The 27,920-nt window shown below is 41.2% G+C and overlaps 1 protein-coding gene across 1 annotated transcript; it reads left to right on the forward strand.

Annotated features, from left to right (window-relative positions):
* The first annotated feature begins 32 nt into the window (after positions 1-32).
* On the forward strand, positions 33-27,883 carry LGMN (legumain). Its single transcript, XM_064142636.1, has 14 exons — positions 33-147; positions 6,836-7,017; positions 14,671-14,768; positions 15,595-15,676; positions 16,161-16,246; positions 18,953-19,028; positions 19,450-19,512; positions 20,390-20,456; positions 22,744-22,862; positions 23,598-23,687; positions 24,370-24,567; positions 25,177-25,347; positions 26,441-26,508; positions 27,139-27,883. Exons 2-14 carry the CDS (start codon positions 6,880-6,882, stop codon positions 27,176-27,178), a joined length of 1,296 nt encoding a protein of 431 aa, XP_063998706.1. The 5' UTR covers positions 33-147; positions 6,836-6,879; the 3' UTR covers positions 27,179-27,883.
* Positions 27,884-27,920: the final 37 nt, after the last annotated feature.

The raw sequence follows: 27,920 nt of genomic DNA on the forward strand, positions 1-27,920 counted from the left end.
GCCTCCGCCCGGCGAGCGGCCCCACCTCCGCCGGGCCACGATTGGCCGGAGCTGGGCTCCGCTCGCCGCGGCCCACGGTCACTTCACCCTGCGCGGCGCCTGCCGCAATCACAGTGGCTGCGGCGCGACACCTCCGCAGGCGGTGGGGTAAGGGCCGACCGGCGGGCGGGAGCCGTGCTGGGCACTACGCTAGAGAAGCGTGGGACTGCGTTATCCAGGCTGTCGCAACTGGGTGCAGTCTGGCGGCGGGGAGGAGGCAGGCTTACGCCCAAAGCGGAGCTGCCCGAAATTGGGAAGAGGGGCCCCAAAGACTGCCGGAGAGCGGCCGAGGGTCGCCGATTTCTTTTACCGGCTTCACACGTTACCTAGCCCCCGTCGCCCGTCCGAGCACCTCCGCGCTTCGTAGTTGGCTGGGACCGTTCGAGTCCGATGGTCAGCACTGGGGCTCACTCGGGGCGACCGTTTGGTCGATGGGCAGGACCCCACCGCCCCCTTTCATTCTTCTCCGCTTTGGGACGCAGGGAGAAGGGTCGGCTGCCCGCCGCGCCGCCTGTGCGTCGTGGGCGCTGCTGCAGGTCGCTGAGCGGTACTGCCCCTGAAACAAAGGGTGTGGGCCCAGTTGTCCCCCGTGCCTGCGCTTGAGTTCCCTTCTGGAAGGGTTTGGGCCCGGTTGTGCCCCATGACTGTGCTTGAGTTCGCTTCTGGAAGGGTTTCACCGGGAGAGAAGTCAGAGCGACGAGGTCAGGTGGCGTTGCCTAGGAAGGTCTGGGAATAGCATCGGCACGTATTATTCCCTAGTAATACATTTTTTTAGCAGTGGAAAAGGATAGGGTGAGAACTGATGAGTTTTCAGCATAGAGCTATTGATACCTGAAGGGTGCTTCACCGTGGCTAGTTCCTTATAGCTGTTAGACAGCCTTACCAGAATACGAAGGTCCTGCTTGGGGTTTGTAGCACCTTTAGCTCCTCATTAGTATGGAACAGCACTGTGTTTGGGGTTAAAACCTGTACTGCAGTTAGCATCTGAAAGGCTAAGATAAAGCCATAGTAAAAGGCATGTGGAGTGCAGCAATCTCAGACTTTCTGTGTAATAACTTCTCCAGGAGTTTCATTCCATCCACACTCCAAGCAGTTCTATGTTTGTTATGCAGAAATGCTTACCCTTATCTGATTTATTCTTCTACTTTCAACTCCATTCCTCTGCCCCAAATCATGCAACCATATTTATTTTTCTAACAGAACAAGGTCTTTTCATATTTGCAGACAGATAGGAAAGTAAACTGCAGAAGCAGTTTTACCGTAGCCTTAAGATCTGCAAATTTGAATCTGGGTTGTTTTTTTTTAAGTGTATATTAAAAACTATCTCCTAAACCATCCCAGGTAGTATAGAGTGATTTTATTTGTTTTATTTTTTTTTTCCTGTGATAAATGGTACTGTCTCTCTGCTGCTGAGAAAAATCAGTGAAGGGCATAATGAACTTTGTTTAAAATCACTTTTAAATACCTTTAACACTTTAAATGTTAAAACCCCCCCCTTTTTTTTTTTTTACAGTCAAAGTGACATACATCATCTGTGGTTATACTAAACTATTTTACTACTGGTAAAAAACCAGGTCAAATTAAGTAGATTCATGCAGTGGTTACTGGTGGACTTTGTAAAGAATTGGTTTGCAACAGAGACCATGATCTCCTTCATAAAGTACCTTATCAGAGTTTATGGTGATAAAGACTTTTTCTTTCTACAGGTGCACAAAGAAAATCCAGACTAATTTTGCAACAGCTTGATCACGGGTTTAGGTTACTTCAGTTTGCCTAGCAGCCAGCACAATATCTAGGCAGAACATTGCTGACGGGGAAATACGGTTTCCTGTGAGGAGGGCTATCACGAGTCACGTATTTTGTGGAAATCAGCATCTAAATATTAGTGTCAGGCAATATGGAAACACTGGGGGAAAGAGAGTTGTGCCTTGATTCTGACCGTTAAAAGGCTAGTGGTCATAAGAAGAGCAGCTGAAAAGGAATGGAGACTTCCAAGAAAACCTGCAATCAGCTGATTAGCTTAAGGCTGTTGTGTTTCCCTAAAATTACTGTTAATTGATTCATTTCACATAAAGGAAAAATGGGTATGTGCTTTCTGTTTATATAGCTCTTAGAGGCTGTGCTTGTTGTATCTGGAATTTAAGCTACCAAAGTGTCAACATCACCGAGCAGTAGTGGAAAACACTCTGGTCAATTGAAACTCCACCAAACAGTGGTAGTCTTGATTTTTTTATATTAGTGGACAATTTTCCCACAGGAAATTTGTGAGCTCAGGGAACAGGGTGTTGATAAGAGCTTATTCTAGCAGCAAACAGCCACTTCCAAATGCAACCTCTCTTGAGCTTCCCTTTCTTATCAAGTCAAAGATGTGTGCTAGCCATGTAAAAGGAAGCAGTCAAGGTGCTTCTTTCAGGAAAAACAGGTTTTAAGAGCTGAAGGAATTGCCTGGCAAGAGTCATCCAGTTCTGGCCATGCATCTTCCAGGGCCTATGCAAACTGTGCAGCAGCCTACCAGTGTGTGTACATGCTGTGGTTCTGCATGTGTAGAGCCGATGCTGAAAATAGTGAGATGCACCCTTTTCCTGACATAGTCTCCAAAGTGAAGTTAATTAACTCTCCTACCAGAAAGACTAGGCAGAGCTGATCAAATCTCATATTTTGGGGATTAGCTAAAGCTCTAAGGTAATCTTGAAGTCAATTTGTAGTTCTTCTATATAGTCTCACTTTGCATGCATTTAGGATTACATGTAGCAGATCTGCGATTCCTTGCTTTCAGAAAAAGGCTATTTATGTACCTGTGGTAAGCTGGTCAGCTGAGCTGCTTTCTCTTCTAATACAGCCTGAAGATGTAGCACTTGATGGGAACTTTCCCTTTTCAACCGGAGGTCAAGAACTAGTTTGTCACAACCCAGAACACAATTCTTTCAGTTGCCTGCCTGAGCACTCAAGGGCTTTGTTTAAAACAGGCAGAAATATGCTCTGTTTTTTTGTTTTGTTTCTCAGTAGTTGGAAACAAGCAGTGAAAGAAAGACCATATAGCCACCACATGTGTACTGTGCCCAGTTCTGGGCCCTTCAATTCGAGAGAGATGTTGAGGTGCTGGAACATGTCCAGAGAAGGGCAACAAAGCTGGTGAGGGGCCTGGAACACAAACCCTATGAGGAGAGGCTGAGGGAGCTGGGGGTGTTTAGCCTGGAGGAGGGTCAGGGCTGACCTCATTGCTGTCTACAACTACCTGAAGGGAGGCTGTAGGCAGGTGGAGGTTGATCTCTTCTCCCAGACAGCTAGCAGCAGAACAAGGGGACACAGTGTCAAATTGTGCCAGTGGAAGTATAGGCTGGATGTTAGGAGGAATTTCTTCCCAGAGAGTGATTTGTTGTTGGAGTGGGCTGCCCAGGGAGGTGGTAGAGTCACTGTCCCTGGAGGTGCTGAAGAAAAGCCTGGATGAGGCACTTAGTGCCATGGTCTATTTGACTGGCTAGGGCTGGGTGCTAGGTTGGACTGGATGATCCTGGAGGTCTCTTCCAACCTGGTTGATTCTATGATTCTGTGTGTGTAACTGTCAAACGTATTTTAAATGCTGCTCAGAGAACCTTGGGAAGCTGAGCATTTATTAGTTATGGGTTTTTAGTGCATTGTGGTATGTCTAGGTTTTCCCCCCCCCATTTGGTGTTAATTTGATGTAGACTAGGAAAATGCAGATAAATGGGATTATATGTCATTAATTAGTATAAAAGTGGAGTGGGTTTTCTATCCTAAATAACCTGTGACCAAACAGATGTGGTTTTCCAGTACAATGCAAATGTTTTGTGGTGTTTAGTTTTGTTTCTTTTCCCTGGGCCTTCTGTATGGTTCCAAACTTTGAGCAGAGGTGAGAAACCTGACAATCTGCCTGTCAGCATACCATATGGGAGACTACAGAGTTCCTCCTGGAGGCACTGCCTGAGAGGCTTAAGTCTTGGTTCCCGATCTGGCTCTGGATTTTTTTGTTGTGGGCTTGCTTGTGGGCAAAATGCAGGGATGGTGCATAGCACACTTGTGCCCTGCTCACCATGCCCTGTGAAGACCTACTGGCTTGGGTTCTAAGAGCTATATAGTCTGGAGTGTAAACTCATCAGGAAAGACAGTCCAATCAAACAGTTCCCAGTTCAAGACTTAGCACTTCATAGCGTATTTTTTCTGAAGCTACCGCAATCTCCACTGAGTCTATCAGTAAGTGGCAGGTGGTGGTGGTGACTGTTCCATGTCATGGATGCCTGACTGGTAGGATCTATCTTGAAATTAGCCATCATGTTATACAGCCTAGTGAACAGATGACAAGCAACACAGCTTCTACTGATACATGCGAGGCTTGAGTTAATGATTTACATCTCTAAGAGCTAAGCATCATGTGAAGAGATGTCCAAGCCTCCAGCAGTCATTTGAACCGTTTATTTTCTCCTTGTATTTTTCATGTAAGTATAAGTACTCTTTTTAATTGGAGAAATTAAAAGAATTGTTTTAATGAACATAGAAAAAAGCTTCATCTCATGAAAAAAATGCTGAATATTGAGGGATCTGTTTTGTATGATATTCAGCACCATATTCAAATGTAAAACAATTAAGATCCCTAAGCAGATCATCTGAAATACACTGAATTGAAATGAATATTGGGAATGAACAGACTTTGGCTAGGCTTTGGCCTATAGCATATTGTGACAGTACAATAAAAGTTTCAAACAACTTGGTCTAAATCTTAGCTGTGGTGTAGGCAACAGAATAGGCAGGCTTTGTGGACTGTGCAACCAGTTGTTAGTAGGTTATTTGGCTTAATCATCTGAAGAAGTGACAACATGGACAAGGCAGAATTGCCCTGCGAAGCTACCTGTCACTGGTGACAACAAAGGCCAGAATTTACAATTTCAGCTCAACATGGGAGGTTCTATCAAAACTGCAGGAAAAAATTGCTTATTCTATCCTATCTGCTTAACCAATGAAGTAGCTACTAAGTCAACAAACCCTAGCATTTAAAATTGCAGTGTATTGTTCTTGCTTCCAAATGTTGTGCTCGCAGGCAATGATAGGAGTGGCTTATTCCTGGAAGATAAGTTTCCTAGATTCAAGTGAGTTTTTGGAAGAAGCAGCAGCACAGTATTTAACATTTGGTTCTGTAGTTTTTGCTCTGGAATTTTTGTGTGATAAGAGCTCTTCCTGTAGGAGCTGCTATGCTAACTGACTTTTACTTTGTGATAGCTCCATTAATAATAAGAAAAAAAAACCAACCACCATCCTCATCAAATATGTAAAAGATATCTTTCATTCTGGTGGCTGCATTACTTGAATCTTGGTGGCCAGTAGATCCTGTATTGGAAAGACCTATACTGCATGATACATTAACAGTCTTTACTGTACACAGCTGTGTCGAATGCAAGCTGCCCACTTCCCTGTTTCAGCCTCATTCGAGTGGCTGCAGATGTCTGGTTTTGACTGTTGAGAACTGAGACTGACTTAGATACTGTTTAGTTACCTGGTTTAGTGGTATCTTTGACATTATACTTTGTGACCATGTGGTATGGCATGGGAGTTTCCACCTTATATTCCAGAGTAAACCATGCTAAAAACCAGACTACTCCACCTCATATTACAACTTTTCTTCCATACATAGCAATATCAACCTCCAGAATCTTTTTGTGTAAGCAGGCCAGTGTAAAATCCCACCTCTCAGTGCATGAGGAAATACATCATTGTGCATGTGCCAAGAGCATAGAGTTCTTCAGGAGAGTTTGCTTTGTAAGTTAAACATTGGCTGCAGCAGACCTGAGACCACAACCAGCATACATAACCTGCCCCCCCCCAACTCAAGGGAAGAAACCCTAGAAAATGCAAACCTTTGGTTAGATACAGCCAATTGTTTGCTTTTAGAGCAAATACTTCATCAGACAATCAGGGTGCTCAGGAAGTTCCCTAGTGGGGCTACTACTTGTAGTCCTCTTAAGAGCAGAAGGAGACATTGCTCAAACATTTTCTCCTGCTCTGCATTTTTGAATTTGACATCCACAGGCTCAGGCCTGATTCTCTTGCTGTGCACCTTGTGCAAACACTTAACCATTGAGCAGAAGAGGTGAAAATGCTATGCTTTCATGTGGTACCACTTCACATTTGCTCTCCACTAGCATGACAGGGTGCACAAATAGCATGAGCCTCTTGCAGTCTGCACTTCCCCCCAGCCTCAGCAGCTAGGGCTCTGTCTTGTGCAGAACAGTGGCACAGGCTCTCTCCACCCTCATTTTGTGGGAACAGAGTACTTTTGTGACCTGACCTTCCAGCTCCCAAGCAGTTCTCCATGTGTGTGCATCCTTGTGCCTACATCACCCAGAATTTGGGTCTGTAATATGGAGCTAATTGCCAGTGAGTGGAAACCAGGGAACTACATCAGCAGAGATCAAGAGAATAGTATTAATCTGAAAAAGTGTTTTCTGTGAAATACTTGATAGAGTTTTGCTCTGTATTTGAGACTTATTCATTACTAGCTATTAAAGAACAAAACAACCAGAGGAAGCTGAAAGACTTGGTTGTCCTATTTAGATTTGCTTCCAGTCAGATTTGAAAGCTGACAGAAAACTCTTGTAACTAAGAGGAGCTTGGTGCTAAAAGAAGGTACAACTAGAAATTGTACTGTGGGATGAATGGTCTGCAAAACACAAAATTCACACAATCAAGAAAAGCTTCTAGTTGTAATGCTACTACTGTTTGGTTTGCATTTGTTTTATTTTTGACTGATGACCTCTGACCTATTTCTCTCAAAATTCTTCATTAGGGACTTTTTTCCCCTCCTATTTTTGGAGTAAATAAAGAGGAGAGATGATACTGAAAACAGTTGTGCTGCTGGCATGTGTTGTGGGCATCAGGACGTTCCCCATGGAAGAACCTGAAGATGGAGGCAAGCACTGGGTGGTGATTGTTGCTGGTTCAAACGGATGGTACAACTATCGACACCAGGTAAGGAGCACTGGCCCCGCAGCCACACCCCAGGAAATATCCACCCTGGGACTTGTGGGGAGAATGATAGCTGCCTAGATTAGTTCAGCCCTTCTGTCACTTCGGCAAGTGCTTCTACTTAGACACTTTCAGGAGACACTGAAGTGTTCAAGGGACAAGATTCACCCAAAGCCCGATCTTAAATTTTGTTATGCTTACCCAAAGAATTCTCCTCCACTGCTCCTTTTACTACAGGATCACAGGATATTAGGGGTTGGAAGGGACCCGAGGAGGTCATTGAGTCCAACTCCCCTGCCAGAGCAGAGCAATACTATCTAACACAGATCACAGAGGAAAACATCCAGACAGGCCCTGAAAGTCTCCAGAGAAGGAGACTCCACAACCTCTCTGGGAAGCCTGTTCCAGTGACCCTTAACAGTAAAGAAGTTCCCCCTTGTGTTGAGGCGGAACCTGTTTTGCTGCAACTTACACCCGTTGCTCCTTGTCCTATCCCAGGGAGCAAGTGAGCAGAGCCTGTCCCCCCACTCCTGGCCAGCCTTCAGATACTTATAAACATTTATCAAATCCCCTCTATGTTTTCTTTTCTCCAGACTAAACCCAGGTCCCTCAGCCTCTTCTCATCAGCCATGCCCTCCAGTCCCCTAATCATCCTCAGAGCCCTCCACTGGACCCTCTCCAGCAGATCCCTGTCCCTCTTAAGCCGGGAGCCCAAAACTGAACACAATATGCAAGATGCTACTTGAATGTTTTGTTGTTTGTTTTTTTCCTCTTAAAAGTTTTTCCTAGTCTTTCATCTTTCAAAAAAGCTGCTACTAGCAGGAGGGAACAGCTTTCCTCCTCTAATCATGCTTCTGCATTCTGGAGGGCATGTATTGTTTAGACTAATGTTCTATTACTAGAGGATCTGACTTCAACTTGCAGGTGGACAAATTCTGTTTGGAGTGAAACCTGATTTTGAAACACATGCCTGTTTCTTTCGTTTGTTTTTCTCTTTCCTGAATGTTACAAGAAACCTCCCTTCAGTTAAAAATCTGTGAAGGCTGCGTGTGCACAGTATGGTGAAGTGGGTTCTTTTTAACCTGAATCCATTTGCTCACAGTGCTGAACAGCTTGGCCTGAAAGCTGTGTTGGCACAAGAAGGGTATCAGTGCACCACTACACAGGGAACAAAGGAGTGGCAGAAAGAGGAGAAAAAAGAGCAGGAACTCCTCAGTTTAATAGTGTTGTGAAATTGTGGTCTCAGGGAGTGTCAGAATGGACAGGATTCAATTCAAGTGACTTTACTCTGATTAAGTTCAAGACATATAATCAGCAGTCAGAGACTGTGGCAGTTTTTCCTGTTGGGAAATTCTTGTGTCATCCCTTAAACAGGGTAATCTATGCTTAAATACAGTCCTTGCTTTAAACTTGAAACTTCCCTTTGCTTTCCTGCAGAAAAGGGTATGCTTGAGTCTGGTTTATGTATACTTGTGTGTATTTTCACATGTTTGAAAAGTAGTTTACCAGAGTATTGTTAGTTAAGGTGAACTTGAACAGAAATTGAAATGCCAGTGCACAAACCTAGCATGTTAAAAGTTGAGCTGTATTCTGAATACAGCTGATTTGCTGAACACAAACCTCTAATGTTGTGTGTGTGTGGTTGGTGTTTTTTTTTTAATGTAAAATTAATTCAATGTAAAATCTAGAGAGAGGTTTCATCCTCTCTATTTGTGTGAGTGAAGAAATAATGAGCTTTGGGCATGCTGGGTTTTATGTTTGTTTTTCTCCTTCCCCTCAGCTCACAACCAGTTAGTAATTTTCAGTACAGTGAAGAGCTTGCAACTGAAGGAACCAGACTGACAACTTCCTTGCTCTGAAGAACCTGTTGCTGGCAAATGCTACCTCAACACTGCCAGACTGGTTTTAGGGATTTTGCCAGCTCCTGGCACTATAGCTATTACCTGACAACTATAGTTTGAATATTAACAGCTTTAATATAAACTTTTAAAAGATTTAATTCTAAATAGGAATAGAGTTGGTTTTTTTTTTTGTTGAAGTTGAAATTGAAAAACAATTTTAAAATATTAGTGTTGTACTTGATTGCTGCCTGCCCCACAGGGATTAAATATAATTACTGACTTGTGTTCTGGTTATTACTATTGCTGTATAACCAGTCTTGCTGGCTTCCACCCAGTCTAGAAGTTAATGCCACAATATGCATTCTTAAAATAAAGCATTTAGTCAATGCAGTGGAACTAGGAGTTTCAGTTCTGCACTCCATGAAAGTCACTCACTGAACACGTGCAGAAACACAGGTTGTTTTTCAGCAAAATACCTGTTCTGTCAGAAGGCAAACCAGCACTGCAGGATTGCAGGGTAATTCTTTGCAGGGAGGAACTGCAAAATAAAAAATACACTGTCCTCTAATTCACTTTCCTCCTGCCATAACTTTTCCTCTTCAGAAATTCTCTGATGTAGCCTGTGTACAAGTGAGTTGGTAGATGTGGATGTTCCTAGAAGTAGTTACTTCATGTAACTTTTTCATCACTGTACTAGTTGCTATTCTCTACATGCAACTAGGCACTCATAATACCTTTTTGTAATTTGAGATCTCAGGAGACTTATCTCTGGGTTTCAACTGCTCAGTTCAGCTGTTCAGAGTACAGTTAATACATGATGTTGCACGTTTGCATTGCATTTTTATTTTGAGTTGCAGGTTTGCATGCTGTTTGCACACAACACAGACAAAAAATGCTGTGTTGCCTCTCACAATTTACCTGATGGCAGGACCTGTTCCTCTGCCTGAACAATCATAAGAGGAGAATATTACACCTTCAAAAATCTCTGTAATTTCATACATGAAAACTTACAGGACTGTGAACAGTAAAGTTTGTAAAGACTGCACAGACCTTAAGGAATTTGAAACTCTTCTAAGGCTTGCAATTCAGCTGTCAGTGGTCAGGATCCACTATCAGTGTAGACAAGATAAGGAATAAAACCCACTGTTTGCACTTATCTATGAATGAGGTTTGCGCCTTGCAGGTGTGATGGCTGAACTGAGAGTGTTTCCTAATCAGGATGAGCTTAACTTGTTTTACACATTTATCTCATCAAGTTCCTAAAATAAATTTTAAGCATTTTGATAGGCTCACTGTCATTGCAGAGCTAGCTTGTGTATCACCCTATACTTGTGGCTTCTCAGTTCTTTGGTGTTTTTACCCATATCTTGCTGGTTTTGATTACAGTTCCTTCGTTTGGGGAAGGAATGTCAGTGTTGTTCTCCCTACTCCTCAGTAGTTACTCTGACTTCTTTTATGGCAGCTTTTTTATTACCAGACTGGCTGCTGAAGGCAACAAAGCACTCATAATATGTATCAGAAAGTACTCTCTCGTTCCCTGGAAAATGGTTCAGCTCTCTACTATGCAAAGAGCCAGATGGTGTATCTCTGGAAAGCTTAGTGACATATGTGAGCAAATATAGCACTAAATGCTACTGGTACATTTAGAAAATGAGCCAACAAACTAGTTCTTAAGAGACACACAAATTTGTATATATTTTTACCTCTCCTGGGAGATGGTCATACAAGATAAACCTAAAGCTGGCTTCATAAACAGATCAGAAAGAAATGGACTAATACTTTCTGGATACTCAGAAGATACAGTCAGTGGGAGAACTGCAATGTGAAACAGTGTTACTAAGGATGGAATACACACTTGGAAGAAATAACTGGAAATGAAATATCTGGCAAATTTAAAATGTTGAATATAAAACCAGTTTGTATACATGGGTATGTTTTCAGTTACTGCTTTTAGTCTTACTGAGCTTTATAGGGCAGGGACTGTATTTATTCAGGGTTTTAGACACTACCAAACAGAAGTATCATGTTCCAGGACAGTCCTAAATTTTCCAGTCTCAGGAGATTCTCTGTGTCCTAACATAACAGATGCCTTGGCTACTTGACATCAATTAACATTTCCTCACTGTGCTTACAAAATTGTGACTGAAGCTGTGAGATAACCATTCCTAAGTTAACACTTAGGCATTGTCTGGCATTTCAGATGCATTCTTCTAAGAGGCTAGTGTTCATTCTCTTCTAGGCCTCAGCATGTCAGTGTAGCTGTAAAAGGAGCAGTGCCACTTTGCAGTGAAGCTGGCAGTTCATTACACATACTTTTTATCCATGAACCTACCAGTCATAACAAGATCAGATGTAACCAATTTCACACAAGTTCATGCTTTTGCCTTTGGGCGCTACTTATGCATGTGTCATAAACCAACTTGTTTTTTCCTAAAGTCCCTGCCCCAAGCAGTCTGCTTGAAAGCTGTGTCACTTGAACGTGTAAACAGCTACATGGCAGAAGTTGGGGTGGTTTGGTTTATTTTCATTTCAGAATTTCCCCTGGTTGTGCATTTTGAGAAACAAAATGTCCATCCCAGGAAAATAGGGTAGTTCTACCTCTCCGTGCTTGCAAAATCTAGGAGTTAGTTAAGCCAATTTATACATGAATCTTCACAGAAATTTGCTGTAGCAACAGGTTTAGACCAACCTTGAGATGCAATGTCTGAACCATTAGCAGTGTCCACTTTGGAGCTGCTGTGTGAAGTCAGTTGTGTGCTAGCAGCTGCAGAACTACACCCTCTCCTGTGCAGGGTGGTTGCTACTCGCCTCAAATCACAACTGCAAAAGTGCACTTTCCATGTAGTGATGGTTTAGGCTGCAGATGTTCATAGCATTAATTTCAGATACTAAACCAACAAGAATAATACAAGAGACCTGGAGCAGCGTTAGATGTCTCTTTCAAGGTGCTCACAGGTACAGATATGCCAGAAATACTTCTTGAAGAAACAAGGCTCAACTACAAGTATTTGAGAGACAATTACACAACAACAGGAAGTACTTTAGATTCACATACGCCTTGCTACTCTAGCAGCAGGATGTTTCTATTCTTGTTTTATCGAGATTTCTTTGTTTTTAACATGTACAGAGGATAGCAGGAGGTGCATGTCACCAACATCAAAGGTACTTGGTCAGATCAGCTACTTGTGTGCAAAAAATACCAAACAAAACCAACCCAACCACATACTCTGAACGTTGTACATGCCAATGGAGTTTTAGCACAAAAACATTTTTCAGCTCTAGATTGTGCTGGTGATATTGTTACGCTACCAGCAGGTACCGTTCCCTTAGCAAAAGCCTTCAAAGGCTGGGACAGCCCTCAAGCAGGCTTTGAGGAATTGTTTGCATTGATCTGTTTCCTTCCACACTAGGGAATTTAACCTGTTTAAATTTACCGCCTACCTCTGCTTTGCTGTTTACTACAACAAAATATAATGAGCAGTCAATGAATTAGAAGGAAAGAGAGAGGAGACAAAAAAAGAGCTGATACCATGCATTTACAAGGCTCAACTAAGTTTGAGTATATAGTATTCAATACTTTGGTATTAATTAAAGACCTCTGAAGTCCATGCAGGACAGCCACTTATCTGCAGGAGAGCAGACCCTTGCTGACTAACTGTGTTGATACTGTATCACTATATGATGCCTGAGCATTTCCTTGTGTGCCCAGGCTTTAGTTGCCTTCAGAGTGAGGAGGGATATATGATCTATTCTGTCAGTGTAGACAAGCCCTGATTAGTGTTTTCTTCTGCTTGAGCTGCTTCTGAAAACCAGATAGGTGTTTAGTCAAACCTGCACCCTGTTCTTTCATATGCAATGCATTTATAATTCTGTTTAACTTTTACCTTTTGACTTAAGGCAGCAGCTGACATAATGAACATAAAAGGAAACAGAACAATAAACAATGGAGATTGTCTGGGAGCAGTGTAGTAGGAAGCAGGACTGCTTTTAGAAAGCACAGCAATGTTCAGAGTTAGTCACGTGAAGTGATTTTTCTGTGGGAGAGTTCATTAGCATTGAATGTGCCTCACCCTTCCCAGAATCTTGCACAACTACTCTATTTTTTTCACTTTCAGCTATGCTTAGAAGACCAAGGATTATGAAGTGTCTGTCCTTTCAGTAAAAGTAGCCAAAATAACTAATACATAAATTCATATGATTTACAAGTCATACAATTCACTTACACCATTTTAATTTGGTTTACAAACTAGCAAATTAGATTAGTTCAATGGAATTAAGCTCTAAAGCTTGCTTGTTGCCTGCAGTTGGAATGTATGTTTGTTAAATGAGATTTCTTCCATTAAATCTGCACAGACTTTTTTAGCATGTCATAGGTTGTACTTCTAGAGTATAGGAATGATTGTTGATACCCAGTTAGGTCATTCACAGACTGCAGCTCTCAAAGAAGAGAATTGTTGAGGCTGGGGTTACTAAGAATTTAACTTTCTGATAGAAAGTTTGCATTTAATGCAGTGTCACTGAGTATTATTATTTCTGCAGCATGGGAAGATGGTTCTGTGAAGAAAATCTGCTTATTAATATCCTCCTGAAGTCAAGAGAAGAGCCTGAATAGAAATTACGCAATTAGGGTTTTTCCACTGAAATCTGTTTTCTTGTCTTGAAGTTGCTTTAGTGCTACCCTACAAGAAATACATAAAAGGATTTTTTTTCTGTAGCCAAAATTCTTATCTAATAAACCAAAATCTGATAAAATCTTTGCACAGTTGAGATTGGTAAACAGTACTTGTGTAAAGAGTTAACCCTCCTGGGGGTGGTCTGAACCTGACCCCAGGTGTAGTGGTTAGCCCATTCCCACTTCCTGTCTAGATCCTCTATAAAAGCAGAGGAACTTTGTGATTCTCTCTTTTTGCCCTCTCTGCCTGCCTGATAGCACCACCTTTATTCCTGCTGCTACTGGTTTTTTCCCACGTGGCCATCCTGCTACATGGTGGGGCCACCACTTCCTGATTCTACCTTCATCCATTTCCAGCAATCTGGTTGTGTATATATATATATATATATATTTGTATCTTGTTGCCCTTCTCTATACCTTTTTGTAACTCCCCTACCTTAAATACCTTTTATTTATTGTTAAAGTTTTTTCTTTTACCTTCCAAATTGAAGCAAGACTATTCTTTGGGTGTTTTACTCCTTTTCACTCTCTGTGGCTAATTCCTTTCTTTCCTAAGGCCAGGGAGAGGGGAAGGCATCCTATTATTGTATTGTTCTGTTAGATTTTGAAGCTTTGGGAAGCTTAAATCAGACCAATACAATTTGCATAAACCAAGGACAGTCCTTGATGCATAGTTTTGCAGGCTTGGTGCAGAGCTAATTTAAATTGGTGGAAATCCAACTGTCTTCTTCTACTGCTTGGCACAATTTGGGTTTGTCTCTCAGCACACAAGGGTTTCCTTTAGGTGTTCTCGCAGAATGCAGAACATGGTTAAGAACCTTTTGTTAAATTTCATCTGTACTAAGCCTGAAGTAAATTCTGGTTTCTACTTAAATGAGAAATCAAACCAGGTAAATAAAAGAGATATTTTAATCATAGTCTCAATTACTACTGCAATGACTCTTTAAGTTAAAGACACTGAGTTTTGGGTTAACCTATGCACTTTAACCCTGTAGCAACCCTCAGCCTCTTATATTTGCCTGCAGGTTTGTTGTTTTTTTTTCTGCAATAGTCTTGTCTTTGGCCTGCATAGCTAATTTTCTCATGGTCTCAAAAGGTAAATCTCTCTGTTAAAGCTAGTAATGAAAATCTGCTTCATTTCAGGCAGATGTGTGCCATGCCTACCAGATCGTACACCGCAATGGAATTCCAGATGAGCAGATCATTGTCATGATGTATGATGACATTGCTGATAATGAGGCGTAAGTGACTAATGTGCATCACTTGCAAACTACAAACACGTCATAGTAACCATTGTGTTTTGAGTTTGTAGCAGTTTTGTAAGGGAAGCTCTTAACACTTGTGATACGCATAGAAATATTTTATCCATTGGCACAGTAATTATCCATTTTTCTGAAACATGCTCGTGAGCTTTCTGAGCTTTATGCCACATTAGCTGTGGCACTGAGGGCTGCAGTACTTCATTGAAAGCAGATATCTTAACTCCCAGGCATAACAGTTCACAACAGGTAAATGGCCTAAAAGCACAAATATAGGGAATCTTCATGTGTAACCTGCAGCACTGTTTGAAAATACATTGTCAGCTTAATTCCCAGAATGTACATTCAACAAAGAAGGCTGTGTCCTGTTCTTGTTGACTGCCTAGAGCATATCGTTGCTTCCTATATGAAATAGTTAGTTATACAGCCTCTAGTTCTGAGATAGCTTCAGCAGAAATTGGTGGACTTCACATACACAGCAGCACTGTGAACAAAAAGGACTAAAGGTAAGACTGAACATAGAGAGGGAAGTGTAAGAAATCACCTGCCTGTATCTTCAGATTAATTGGCATGATCTGAGCTGGAGTGCTTGAAGGTACTCTGAGGGTAAGGACACCCGTGGCAAACATATGTAACTGAGTGAAGTGAAGGGTCCTGGTATTCTGAGATCACTTAACTACACATGGTGCAAATACCTATACTCTCAGTCAAGCTGGCTGGTCAGGACAGTTTAAATGGTTTCCTTGTTCTGTGGTCATTGTGCAGCACGTGGCTAATTCTTCATACTTATGTTCCCCTTACCTTCCAGAAATCCAACAAAAGGCATTGTCATTAACAGACCTAATGGCACAGATGTGTATGCTGGAGTGCCCAAGGACTATACGAAGGAGGTAGGAAGCAAAAAATAATTCCCAGAAAAGGTTCTGTGTTAGCCAATACTCTGAATAAATCCTTTCAGCCTGTAGCTTACATGCATAATATAAAGCCTCCATCATAGGCACCTGCATGATTTGACATGAAGTTTATTGTTTCTGTGATGAATGTAAACAAGGGATGATTTGAAGTGATGCAGTGGTCATAAAAATAAACCTTTACATTGTTTCTGTGCTGGCACACAAAGTCGTGGATTCATAGTTGCTGTAACTCAATCTGAAGAATAGCTGTGCAAGACTAATTGTTTCATTAATTCAGGACAGCAATCCAGTCACTCAGTTTCACTGAGCCACTCATCAGTGGCTAAGACATTATATAATGATAGATGGAAAAGAACAGGCAGCTGATTCTGACTTCTCAGAAGCCAGCTTTCTAAGTGAAGCTTTTGTGGGATTTTTTTTTTTATAATCAGGTATAACTTTAATCCTTTTAAATCCTTAGGATGTTACTCCAAAGAATTTCCTTGCTGTACTCAGAGGGGATGCAGAAGCAGTGAAGCAGGTGGGATCAGGAAAAGTATTAAAAAGGTAAGAGAAGTTTACTTTAGAAAATAATTGCATGTGTAGTTGCACATTGGCTCTGGTTTCAGCAGAAGAGGGTAAGTTAGAGCAACTTGGGAATGCAGTAAGACTACTGATAGCAGTTCCAGATCCTTCACATCAGAAATAACAGTGATTGTGATTTCTTGAACTCTCCAGCACCAAGGCACAGTTCTTGATATTTGACCAGGATATAGTCCAGTATTGGGCTGCCCGGGGAGGTGGTGGAGTCGCCGTCCCTGAAGCTGTTCAAGGCAAGATTGGATGTGGCACTTGGTGCCATGGTCTAGCCTTGAGCTCTGTGGTAAAGGGTTGGACTTGATGATCTGTGAGGTCTCTTCCAACCTTGGTGATACTGTGATAAGTTAAGGTATAAAAAAATTCGTGGAGGACACTGTCAACTGTATTAAGGTATTTGTTATTTAGACTATTGTCTTTTACAAGAATGGTTATTCAAAGAGAGTTTTATTAAGGTTTGGAGATCTCTAGAAAGGAGTTGCTGAGGCTTGACTTAATGTACATGAGCCGCTCTATTAGTCACCTGAAATGGTGAGTCTTAGCAGTTGGTGGCTGAGGGAACAGAGAGAGCTTAAACAGCTAATCAGAGGAAAGAATTCCATGTCTAATGCCAGCAGTTGTAAGGTTACTGAGGCTTTGAATGCAACAAAATGGAGTTATGGTTTATATTTAATGCAAAAAGGTCTTTGCAATCAAATACGTAATATAAGCAGTTAACCTTGTAATTGGTGTACTGTGCTTAAGGCATTTGTAAACTAAGTTACACAGAACATTCTAAGTTTGGTAATACTCTAATATATGAGCAATAGTTAATTGCAGATCCGTATATAGTGGGTGTAGTTCATAAAGGCTCATATAATTTAGATGATTCAAGAATAAAAGCAATATATTTGAGGGTCTCTTGGAAAGATAGCATGCATCAATTATTCATCTTGCTTTTACAGAGTTTGAGATAAGAAAGTATGATGCTTATTTACTAAAGTGTATTTTCATCCCAGTACTGCTGAGAGTTAACACATTATATTTTTCTATGTACAGTATTTCCTGTAAAATCAAACTTGACTATTTAGAAGAATTAACCTAAAGAAAAATTGTGGAGATGTCTATCTTCATCTGGTGATTTAATTTTAGAGGCACTAAAACAGAAGAGAAGAATGCTGCTGTGGCTTTGAGGGAATTAAAAAATATGTGAAGAAGCAGGACATTGGTCAAATAAGCCATCTCAATTGTTTAAACTTCATCCTCAAAAGCTGAAGTAGAAAATTATATATGCAAGGCATACAGATAAAAAGTTAACTTGCTGCACAGTTACTAGATTGTTCTCTTCTAGTAGCTAGAATGAGTCAGGAGGTCATTGTCAAGGATTTTTGTTTAAAAAACAGAAAGTACTTCAGAGCACACCTTACCTGTGAAAGCTTGATATTACAAGTCAAATAAAGGAGTAGCTATGCAAAGAGCAGAGCCAAGGACTCATAGCTACTTAGGAAGACAACTTGAACCCATATCTAAAAGTCTTAGTTGTGTACATTTCGCTTCAGTCGAGTTTTTTGCACTTAGGGTCAAGAGTGGGAGCCAGAGAAATAACACTCAGTCCTACTTTGTTAGGTTCTGTTTGAATTTCCAAGTGGCCTAGCTTCTCTTACTGAGTGGGACAAGAACTCAAGTTTCCTCTGCCCAAAAGGCTTCTGTGTTGTCTTCAAAGTTGTTTTTTAACCAGCAGGTTATTGGCTAGAGAGATGACTGGACAATGTCTCCTTGAGTTGCTACAGTTGCTACAGTCATACCTCTGTGCAGTCAGGAAAAGAGCAGGAGTCAGTATGAGTTTCCAGATCACCAGTACAGAGGAATAGAGGCAGCCCTGGTGATTCCTTCTAATTCATTATTTTATATTTAATTGCCCTTTAGTACAATTTAAAAGCAAACTCACTTTGCAGATTAGGGCTGCTAGGGCAAGCCCGTAATATAGCCCAAACGTGATCTGTTTGGTTTAGAGTGCCATAAAAATCTGGAGCAAACAGTGTACCACACAGATATTAGGGAGTCCAGGTCTGTGAGCATGCAGTGCTTGGCCGGCTGCAGAGCCACGTGGTGCAGATGACAAGCTTGCCTAAAGGAGGAGCATGGATAGAGACTGTTCTTCATGGAGACTAGGCTGACACTGATTTGGCTCAGCACGGCTGTGCAGGTCACATGGTAGTGCATAAGCACACCTGAGGATCTTATCAAGGAAGTTGTTATGGTTTATGCCTGTGTTATTGATGCCTCAGTATAACTTAGTTACAAAAGCATTCGTTTTTTTTCCTCCACACTCCACAGTGTAAGAGATTCTTCAGACAGGCATTAAAAATCAATTGTGCTCTTGCCATACTCAGCCCCTGCCTCACCAGCAGTCAGTTTACAGTTTTGAAATGTGAAATGCAATTGCAGAATTCCCCATGCTTGAGACACCAGTCTGTAGACCAGTTTTCATTCCTCTTGCAGACACTTCTGCTTTCATAAACACCCAAAGTAGTATATTTTGGGAGGAAAAAAATATTCCCAAGAGAAAAACGCACTGTGACTGTATCACTTTTGAATATTAACATGTCCTGGCATTAAGAAGCAGATGATTGTTATTGTAATGAGGATGAGTTTGGAGTGGCTGGAAAGAATTTGCTTGCAATTTTTTCATTACAGTGGTCCCAAGGATAACGTGTTTGTTTATTTCACTGACCATGGAGCTCCAGGACTTCTGGCCTTCCCTGATGATGATGTAAGCATTTTGAGGTTTTTGTTTGTCATAAAAAAAACATGGAAGTATTTGATGCACTGCCATATTGAGGGGAAAGACAGAAAGCAAATGATCTTTTTCTCATCACCACTGTTTGGATTTGTTCCAGTTTGAATCTGAAGCACTCAGCTGAAATTAAGCGATGTCATTCAATTGACATTTGACTTTGACAGTCTGAGCAGGTTGTTGGCTTTCTGATGCCCTGTACATATCATCTGGGACCATTACTTACCATTCCCAGAGTGATAAATACTGGAATGTTGTGTTTGAGAAGGATAAAACACTATGTAATGGAAAACAGTATATCTATATATATTCACAACAGTTAGTATTTATCCCTACAAAGTGAATTGTCTGTCTATTAAACACAAGTGGGTTTAATACAAACATTCTTATTTTACAGCTCCATGTCAAGGACTTGAATAAGACTATTTGGTACATGCATCACCACAAAAAGTACCGAAAGGTAAACAAACATAATAGAAGTTGTGAGATTAAAAGAGCGTCAAAGAGAGAGATTTGTCTTCATTTTGAGAGGGTTTTTTTAAGCAGGAGGAAATTAACTGCCATGCAGTGAAATCTGGGGTTTGCACTTAAAAGAAATTATCCTCTCCAAATTTTCTTGTTCCACTTTTCGTTTACTATATATTGTTGAGATGCAGTGTTCTGTTACTCTGGGTAACAGTATATATTCTGGCCAACGGTGGCAAGATAACATCTGTAACTACTGCACTCTTATACTATGTACCTGGCTTCCTATACTTTGTTCATTTCAGACTGCACAGGAAGTTCATATGTACCTCACATTTCTCATACTGTTACTAACATAGTTGAAGAGACTATACCTCTTGTCAGAAAAGTTTGTGCATTTATTTCATCACATGGAGTTTTAAAGTAGAAAAACTAGTATTCAGAACATTTTGGTAGCTTTACTACAGAAAACTGCTCTTAAAAGGAAATCTGTCCATGATAGCTGACTGTATTTATGAACATGTAAATGGGTATTGGTTCCAGAAACACTACATTCAGTAGTGGTACATTGCTGAGCCTAAAAAGCATCTCTCTGTTGGATTTTTTGCTTTCTACCTTAGTCAGGAGATCCCTGTAGATTCTGCAGAGATTAACAGCATCTTTTCATTGTAATTGTTTCCCCTTTCCACATAGCTTTAGTTCTAAAAAATGGAAAATTGATCTACTTGGGTTTGTGTTTCATTTAGTAGCGTTATGGACAGCTTTTGGTTTTGAGCTAGCAGTACAGGCCAGCTATCTGCAGCTGAAAAGCACTGAAGGCCTTTTTTCCATATCCTCATGGCATTTCTTAAAGTTTCTGATCTATTTTACAGATGGTGTTTTACATTGAAGCATGCGAGTCTGGATCTATGATGAATCATTTGCCTGATAATATCAATGGTGAGTGATCTGTTAACTTACTGGACTTAAATGTCACAGCTTGTCACAGGCCTGAACAGATACTGCGTCAAGGACCAGTTCAAGGCACTTAGATGTACAGTTTTAGCAAAGAATCATAGAATCAGCCAGGTTGAAAGAGACCTCCAAGATCATCCAGTCCAACCTGTCCCCCAGCCCTATCCAGTCAACTAGACCATAGCACTAAGTGCCTCATCCAGTCTTTTCTTGAACACCTCCAGGGATGGTGCCTCCACCACCTCCCTGGGCAGCCCATTCCAATGGCAATCACTCTCTCTGTGATGAACTTCCTCCTAACATCCAGCCTATACTTCCCCCAGCACAGCTTGAGACTGTCCCCCCTTGTTCTATTGCTGGTTGCCTGGGAGAAGAGCCCACCTCCCACCTGGCTGCAACGTCCCCTCAGGTAGTTGTAGACAGCAAGAAGCATAAGACTTGGAGAAAGCAGTGTCTTCCATCTGTGGGAAGTTCCTTTTAAGGACTTAATGAAGTCTTGCAAGGACTCTTAGCCACAGCACTGCTTACAGCAGGTATGAAGTTCCTGCTGTCAGTTTCATTGAGTAGCAAAGGCACTTCTGAGACATCATTGCCAGGCAATTTTTCTATCCATTTGCACAATAACCCAGAAAGTGGAACTCAAATTTTTCAGGGTTTTTAAGCTCCCTGCTGCAGGGAATAGGAGCCTTGAGGATTCACAGTCATGAACTTACCAAAGTTTTGTTCTGTATTAGGGAGACTCAGTGCTCTGATTTTCTTGTAGTTTTGATCTATGATTCCAGGTAAGACCAGGCATGTGCCTACCCATGGCTTCCTGGGTCTTAGTCCCTGGAGTACACAGCCTTACACCTGCCTAGATATCTTACAGCTCTATCAAGCATTTACAGAAAGCTCACACAGAATATTTCATTGATTCTGATTGTTCAGAGTCAACGCTTAGTAAATCAGCATGTTTCAATGCTTGTTCTATTGGAAATTCCCTCTCTTGAGAACCAGAGTTTTACCACCAACTCTGCGTCAGAACAGAGACATACAAAGATGGAAGATTGGCAGTTTATATATTACACTACAAAGCTGTCTTTGGCAACCTTTGATGGTGAACTACAAAGCTGAAGCATTTTAAAGGATGCTAAGAGCAGGACTTGGCTACAAAGAAAAAATTTAAGACTTTGTAGCTTTTGAGCTTCAAGTGTGCTCTGAGTAGAATCAATACTACAGCTATGTAAAGGCATGCCTAACACTTTCTCATTTTGAAGCTTGGCCTTCCTTCAGTTAGATAAGTTTGCTATGAATTGTATTTGTCAAAAAAAAGACAAAATAGCTTTTGTCTTAATAATAACAGTATCACAGTATCACCAAGGTTGGAAGAGACCTCATAGATCATCAAGTCCAAGCCTTTACCACAGAGCTCAAGGCTAGACCATGGCACCAAGTGCCACGTCCAATCTCGCCTTGAACAGCTTCAGCGACGGCAACTCCACCACCTCCCCGGGCAGCCCATTCCAGTGTCCAATGACTCTCTCAGTGAAGAACTTTCTCCTCACCTCCAGCCTAAATTTCCCCTGGCGCAGCCTGAGGCTGTGTCCTCTCGTTCTGGTGCTGGCCACCTGAGAGAAGAGAGCAACCTCCTCCTGGCTACACCTCCCCTCAGGTAGTTGTAGACAGCGATAAGGTCTCCCCTGAGCCTCCTCTTCTCCAGGCTAAACAATCCCAGCTCCCTCAGCCTCTCCTCGTAGGGCTGTGCTCAAGGCCTCTCCCCAGCCTCGTCACCCTTCTCTGGACACGCTCAAGCATCTCAATGTCCCTCCTAAGCTGGAGGGCCCAAAACTGAACACAGTACTCAAGGTGTGGTCTAACCAGTGCAGAGTACAGGGGCAGAATGACCTCCCTGCTCCATGTCCATTATGGGAACACTATGAGCCAATGTTGTAGGGGTTAGTTTCAAGTTTGGTAAAAAGTTTTCATTATTGTAATAAAGCAAATTAATGTATAGATGGTTGAGTGCAACCAGATGGTTCACTAAATAGTAAATAGTTCCTCAGAAGTGCATATTCTTCTCTAAACACCCTAGACCACACATTTGGCAGCAAGGAAGGAGCTCTTAAAAGAGCATCATGGCTGACCGAACATTATTAACAAGCTGCTTCTTGTTATTTAGAAGTCAATGGTTGAAAGCCAAAATACTTAGACAACTATATGCAGCTAAGTACTCTTATGTGGAGAGGTTATACAGTACAATCAAAAAAAAGAAAAAAATGACTTTGTCTTACAGTTTATGCAACAACAGCTGCCAACCCCAGGGAGTCATCTTACGCATGCTACTACGATGATAAAAGGCAGACTTACCTTGGAGACTGGTACAGTGTTAACTGGATGGAAGATTCAGATATGGTAAGTTAATTCGATGAAGGTTTCTGCATTTCCATGCATGAAAAATCACTAAGCTTTTAAAAAACAGGTTCTTTACAGGATTTGTGCCAATACTTGTTTTTATGTGAGACAGAAATCAACTGATTGGTGAAAGTATTTAGCTACTGCTCAGAACCATATATAATTTTACTTGTTTGGGACACTGCATTTATTTCTGAAACTAGCTTTCAGAAACATTGTCTTGGTTTTGTTATTTATAAGATTAGAAACTGTTACTTCTAGTTTTCACATGATCTTGATTTGCTAGTCTGAGACACATCTCTGAATTTGTTAAATAAATGGAGCATCTCAGCACATTGTGCTTCTGTTTTGGGGGTCCTTAAATACTTATGCTCAACAGGTTGTGCTTCTGCTTTGGGGATCCTTAAATACATTATGCTAATAAGTGGGTTAGCTGTGGCTAACCCACTTGTTAGCATAATGGAAAACAGTATTAATGAAGCAAACCTGGGATTTGCATGCTAGCCCATTCCCTTCTTGCCCATGTGCTGTGAGATTGGGAGATCACTAAAGGCAATTTGAAAATGTGCAGTCAAAAGTTTTACATTTTAACCTTTAAGTATTTTAAAAGTTGTGTGACTTTTGCCTTACACTTCCTTTTATGTATTAGCAGCTAAGACCCTTTCCAGGTTTCCTTACATTTTTAGAATAGCTGAATTTCAGTATCTGTGACCACATGGAGTTTTCTTCATGCAGGAGGATCTAAGAAAAGAAACTCTCCACAAGCAGTTTCAGTTGGTGAAGAAACGCACCAACACCAGCCATGTGATGCAGTATGGAAACAGAGTACGTATTTGGGTGGGCTGCCTGGCCATGACAATAGCTTAAAAACCTTTCTTGCCCTATACTCTCACCTCTTCAAAACTAAATAATTGGAAAAAAAATGCTGTAAACTGGCAGAGTTTATTAAAAAAATTAAACTGTTTCTCTCAGAAGACCACATAGCATTGAAGAGACAATGGTCCTAATTCCAAAGGAGATACAGCATAATGCTTTAATCCAAGGAGTCTGAGCATACGAGTGTTCTGCCAAGCAATTTTACACCTCATTTCAATCAAGTGTAAGAGTATTTACCATTTCCAGGCATATTATCAATATTAATGAAATGTTGATGAGTACATTGATCCCTCAAATGGGAAAAGCTAAGAGGCAATAAATAATTTATAATAGCATCGTTGTTCAATTGACTAAGTATCTGTGTAAAAAAAGGAGCAATCGGGTTACAGAACCTGACAGTCACTTCCCTACAGGGAATTTTGGGAATAAAAGGTCCTCAATTTTTGGCAGCTTTGACCTTGTGTTTAATAAACCCCAATGTGCATGGACACAGGCACACACTTAAAACCCGGTGATCTCTTTTGTTTGCCGTATTAGAGCGGGTTTAAAGTGTTAGGTTTGCATGGTAAAGCAAAGACAGACCACCTGCTGGAGGTAATTGACGTCTGTTTCTCTGCTTTCTGACCTTCAGAGCATATCATCCATGAAAGTGATGCAGTTTCAAGGCATGGGGAAGAAAGCTGTCCCCATTTCTCTGCCACCTGTAGAACATTACGACCTGACACCTAGTCCTGACGTGCCTTTTGCAATCATGAAACGAAAGCTGATGGCTACTAACGACATTTATGAGGCTAAGAAGATTGCTGCAGAGATGAAAGCATACCTGGAGGTAAGCCAAAAAACCATCTCAAAACCAAACCCTGAAGCCATTGGGATTGCTTCCATTTTAAAAAAAATTCCAGCAAAACTACTCTTCAGACTGGTAACCTGCAGCTGATGGTTTACTCTCTAAAACTCAGGGAACTGCTCCACAAGGCACATTCACTAGTGATTATCTGGACAAATGCAAGCAAATGAAAATTTCCATCTGAAGCAGCCTTCATTGCTGAGAAATTTCTCATCCATAGGGGGTTTTGTTCGGAGGACTTTACTCCGGTGTTGAAGAAACTCTTGTCCCAGTAGAACTGTAGTCTCCCAAATCAAATAGCTGCTGCAGAATGGTTGTCAGTGGGTTTGGTGTTTTCTTTCTTTTGTCAGAAGACCATAAGGATAGGGAGTGTTTTTTTGGGACAGCAGGAGTCTGACTTCCTGGCTCCCTAGTTTTCATTTGTATGTTAAGAGACAGGTCCAGAAGACCATACTAAGAACAAATGGCAAAATTTGGTTCCTTAAGTAGCCCAAGAGTTCAGGGAAGTTAAAAGAAATAAAAATATCATTCAAAGTCTTTAAGTTAGGTTTATAAAAAGCACATTTTAAGTTCTTGTTGTTTTATGTGCAGGTGAAAGAATTTATCCAAGAATCCATGAGAAAGATAATCGCCTTAGTAACAGGATCAAAAGAAGACACTGACAAAATTCTGTCAGACAGACTGACCATCAGCAATTATGACTGCTACCAGTCAGCAGCAAACCACTACAGAGATCATTGCTTCAACTGGCACTTAGCTGTGGTAAGTCAAGCATCAGATATGACCCAATAAACATACTGGTAAAACAAGCACAGTAGTCATAAGCACCTCTGCAAAATCAGGTTCTGCTCAAAAGCTACCCTGGGGACAGTCAAACATCTCGATTTTAGAGAAAAGATAAGTAATGGAAACAGGAAACTATTTCCACAACATCTGTAGATAGGCAGGAAGATTACCAAAAATATTTTGAATAAAACCAAGAATAATCCTCAGCTTTTACTAATAAGTGCTGTCCATTCACCCACTCCCTCGCCAGAAATCCCAATGTTATGTCAGTCATGCTGAATTTCTGCTTGAGGCATCTCTACTGGCAGAACAGAAACTCACCACCACTGGGAATTCCTTCTCCCTGTACATTCAGACTGTTGAATTATGATTGTATGTTGCATGGTTTTTTTGCAGTGGCCTAGCTATTACTTCCATGGTCACGTTGAATGCCTGAGAGCTACTTTTTAGTTTAGGGGTTTTATTTCTGTCTGGTGGTCTTAGAATCCCAGCTGAGGGCCAAATCCTGTTGTGCCAAGTGCCGTTTAGATGAGAATAAGAGAGGTCAGTTCCTATTCTAGAAAGCCTAGTTGTGATGTCAGGCAAGATAACCTAAGCAGCCAGTGGCATGTGCCAAGATGGGTTAACAGCAAATTAATTGATTTCAGCAGAAGACAATGGGATTACCTGGCAGCTGCCCAAGATTTAAATACTATGTACAAATCAAAAGTAGATGCACTCCTTCAGTTGAAGCTTCTCATCAGCCAGCCCATTGGGCAGTCACATTGCTCTGTTAAAACTTTTGGTTTCTCTTTAGTGTTCTTTGTTTGTTACGTGGGTTTTTCTTTTGTATGAAATGGGTTAGGTGGGCAAGCCTTGCCTCAGGGGCCATTGTATAGCAATTCACCTAATGAAGTTCAAAGTGCATAGAAGAAGGATTATTTAGCCTACTACTAGATTTTCAAGGCCATAAATTAAACATCTTGAAAATTAATAGCATCTCTGAATTACTTTGTACAGTAGTCTAGTTTGGATAAAGCTTGATTTGCTCTTAATCACTGAAAATGTTAACAATGTTTGTTTATTTCAGTATGAGTATGCACTGAGACAGCTGTATGCCTTGGTCAACATTTGTGAAAGAGGATACCCCATTGACAGGTAATGAGGTCCTTAGACACAGGTGTAGTTTCATCTGTGGCTAAAAAGGCAGAAGCTAGATAGATAAAGCCTAGTGCTAAAATGTTCTTGCTTATTCTTCTCTTCCAACAACTTTGTCAGTAAAGTTCTCACTAAAGTTCTGAATGTCTGTTTTGGAAAGCAGGTCATTATTAGTCCCCTCCCACTCATACTGATTAATTTCCCTTTAATTTCCTTGTTGAACATCCACAAGGGAAATTATAGCCAGCCAGAGCATCCCACTGCATCACAGAACATAAAATAGCATGACTGGTGCAAGGGTGTTGCCCTTGAACTCCTGCATGATCTTCTACTGAAGCAAGCTTGGGAGCTAATGTGTTTTCTCTGCTGCCCCAAAACACCAAAGCACTGCTCGGTTTAGGAGAGGAAAGGGAATTTAGTGGTGAGTGTGGTAAGAGGAAAATGGACAGAAGAAAACAGAGGGGCATGGAACGGGAGGATAGGCTGGTAATTTAAGCAGCAGGCATGTGCAATTCAGAAGGTGAAGAACTGTTGCTCCTACTCCAGGTGGTATTTGCTGCAGTCAGTTTGGGAAACAGTTTGAGAGCAGAGCACCAGAAAAGTTTCTCACTGTTGTTGTCTCTGTTGCAGAATACGCCTGGCCATGGATAAAGTGTGCCTTGGATATTGATGGAAACATCAGTCCCTATTATAACCCTTACTACAACTGGTAACTTTTCATAACTGTAATAACCTCGACTTCGCATGCATGCAACATGAAGAGTCAACCATGGTGCTGGAGCTGTTCTGGGACCTGAGGCACCTGACCATGAGCAACACAGCATTTGCCAGCGCTCTCCCCTGCATCCCCTCCTGCTGACAGCCCACTGATTTGACAGAAGCATTTTGGCAGACCACCTGAAGCTTTTAAGATGGTTGATTTTTTCCAAACCTCAATGCTCTTAAGAATCTCTGGATGAACACTACAAGACAACTAGCAGTGATTGCTAAATCTATACTAAATTTAACCAGAGTCATTAATTCTGGAATTTGTTTTATGTTATTGTTAGCTATTAGCTTTCTAAAAAATGAATTAATTCCATTCCAGTCACTAATTTTCAAAGTGGTTAAAGAGTGAAGAAACCAAAGCTTGTTCTTTAAGCTTTAACTCCTTAACAGTTTAAAGAAATTAGTAGCATTCAAGAACCATTGGATGTGAACAGCCTGTGCAGGTAGAAAGCACTGTTTTCCAAAGAAATACATAGATATCTAATGCTGTAAATCTAGCCCCAGTATGCTGTAATTCAGTGTATATACACACAAACTTGGGGGAAGTCATAGAGTACAGGAATTGTCTGTGAATAAAAATAAAGGGGACACTTTCATCAACCTACAATGATTGCCTATAGCTAATGTGTTGAGACATCTCTCCT

The sequence above is a fragment of the Pogoniulus pusillus genome, chromosome 1, assembly GCF_015220805.1.
Source record: "Pogoniulus pusillus isolate bPogPus1 chromosome 1, bPogPus1.pri, whole genome shotgun sequence".
Taxonomy (NCBI): Eukaryota; Metazoa; Chordata; class Aves; order Piciformes; family Lybiidae; genus Pogoniulus; species Pogoniulus pusillus.

Coding starts and splice junctions, on each gene's coding strand:
- LGMN (XM_064142636.1), top strand. CDS start 6,880: ATGATACTGAAAACAGTTGTGCTGCTGGCATGTGTTGTGGGCATCAGG. Junction 16,247..18,952: donor TCAGGAAAAGTATTAAAAAG/GTAAGAGAAGTT, acceptor TTTTCATTACAG/TGGTCCCAAGGATAACGTGT. Junction 19,513..20,389: donor ACCACAAAAAGTACCGAAAG/GTAAACAAACAT, acceptor TCTATTTTACAG/ATGGTGTTTTACATTGAAGC.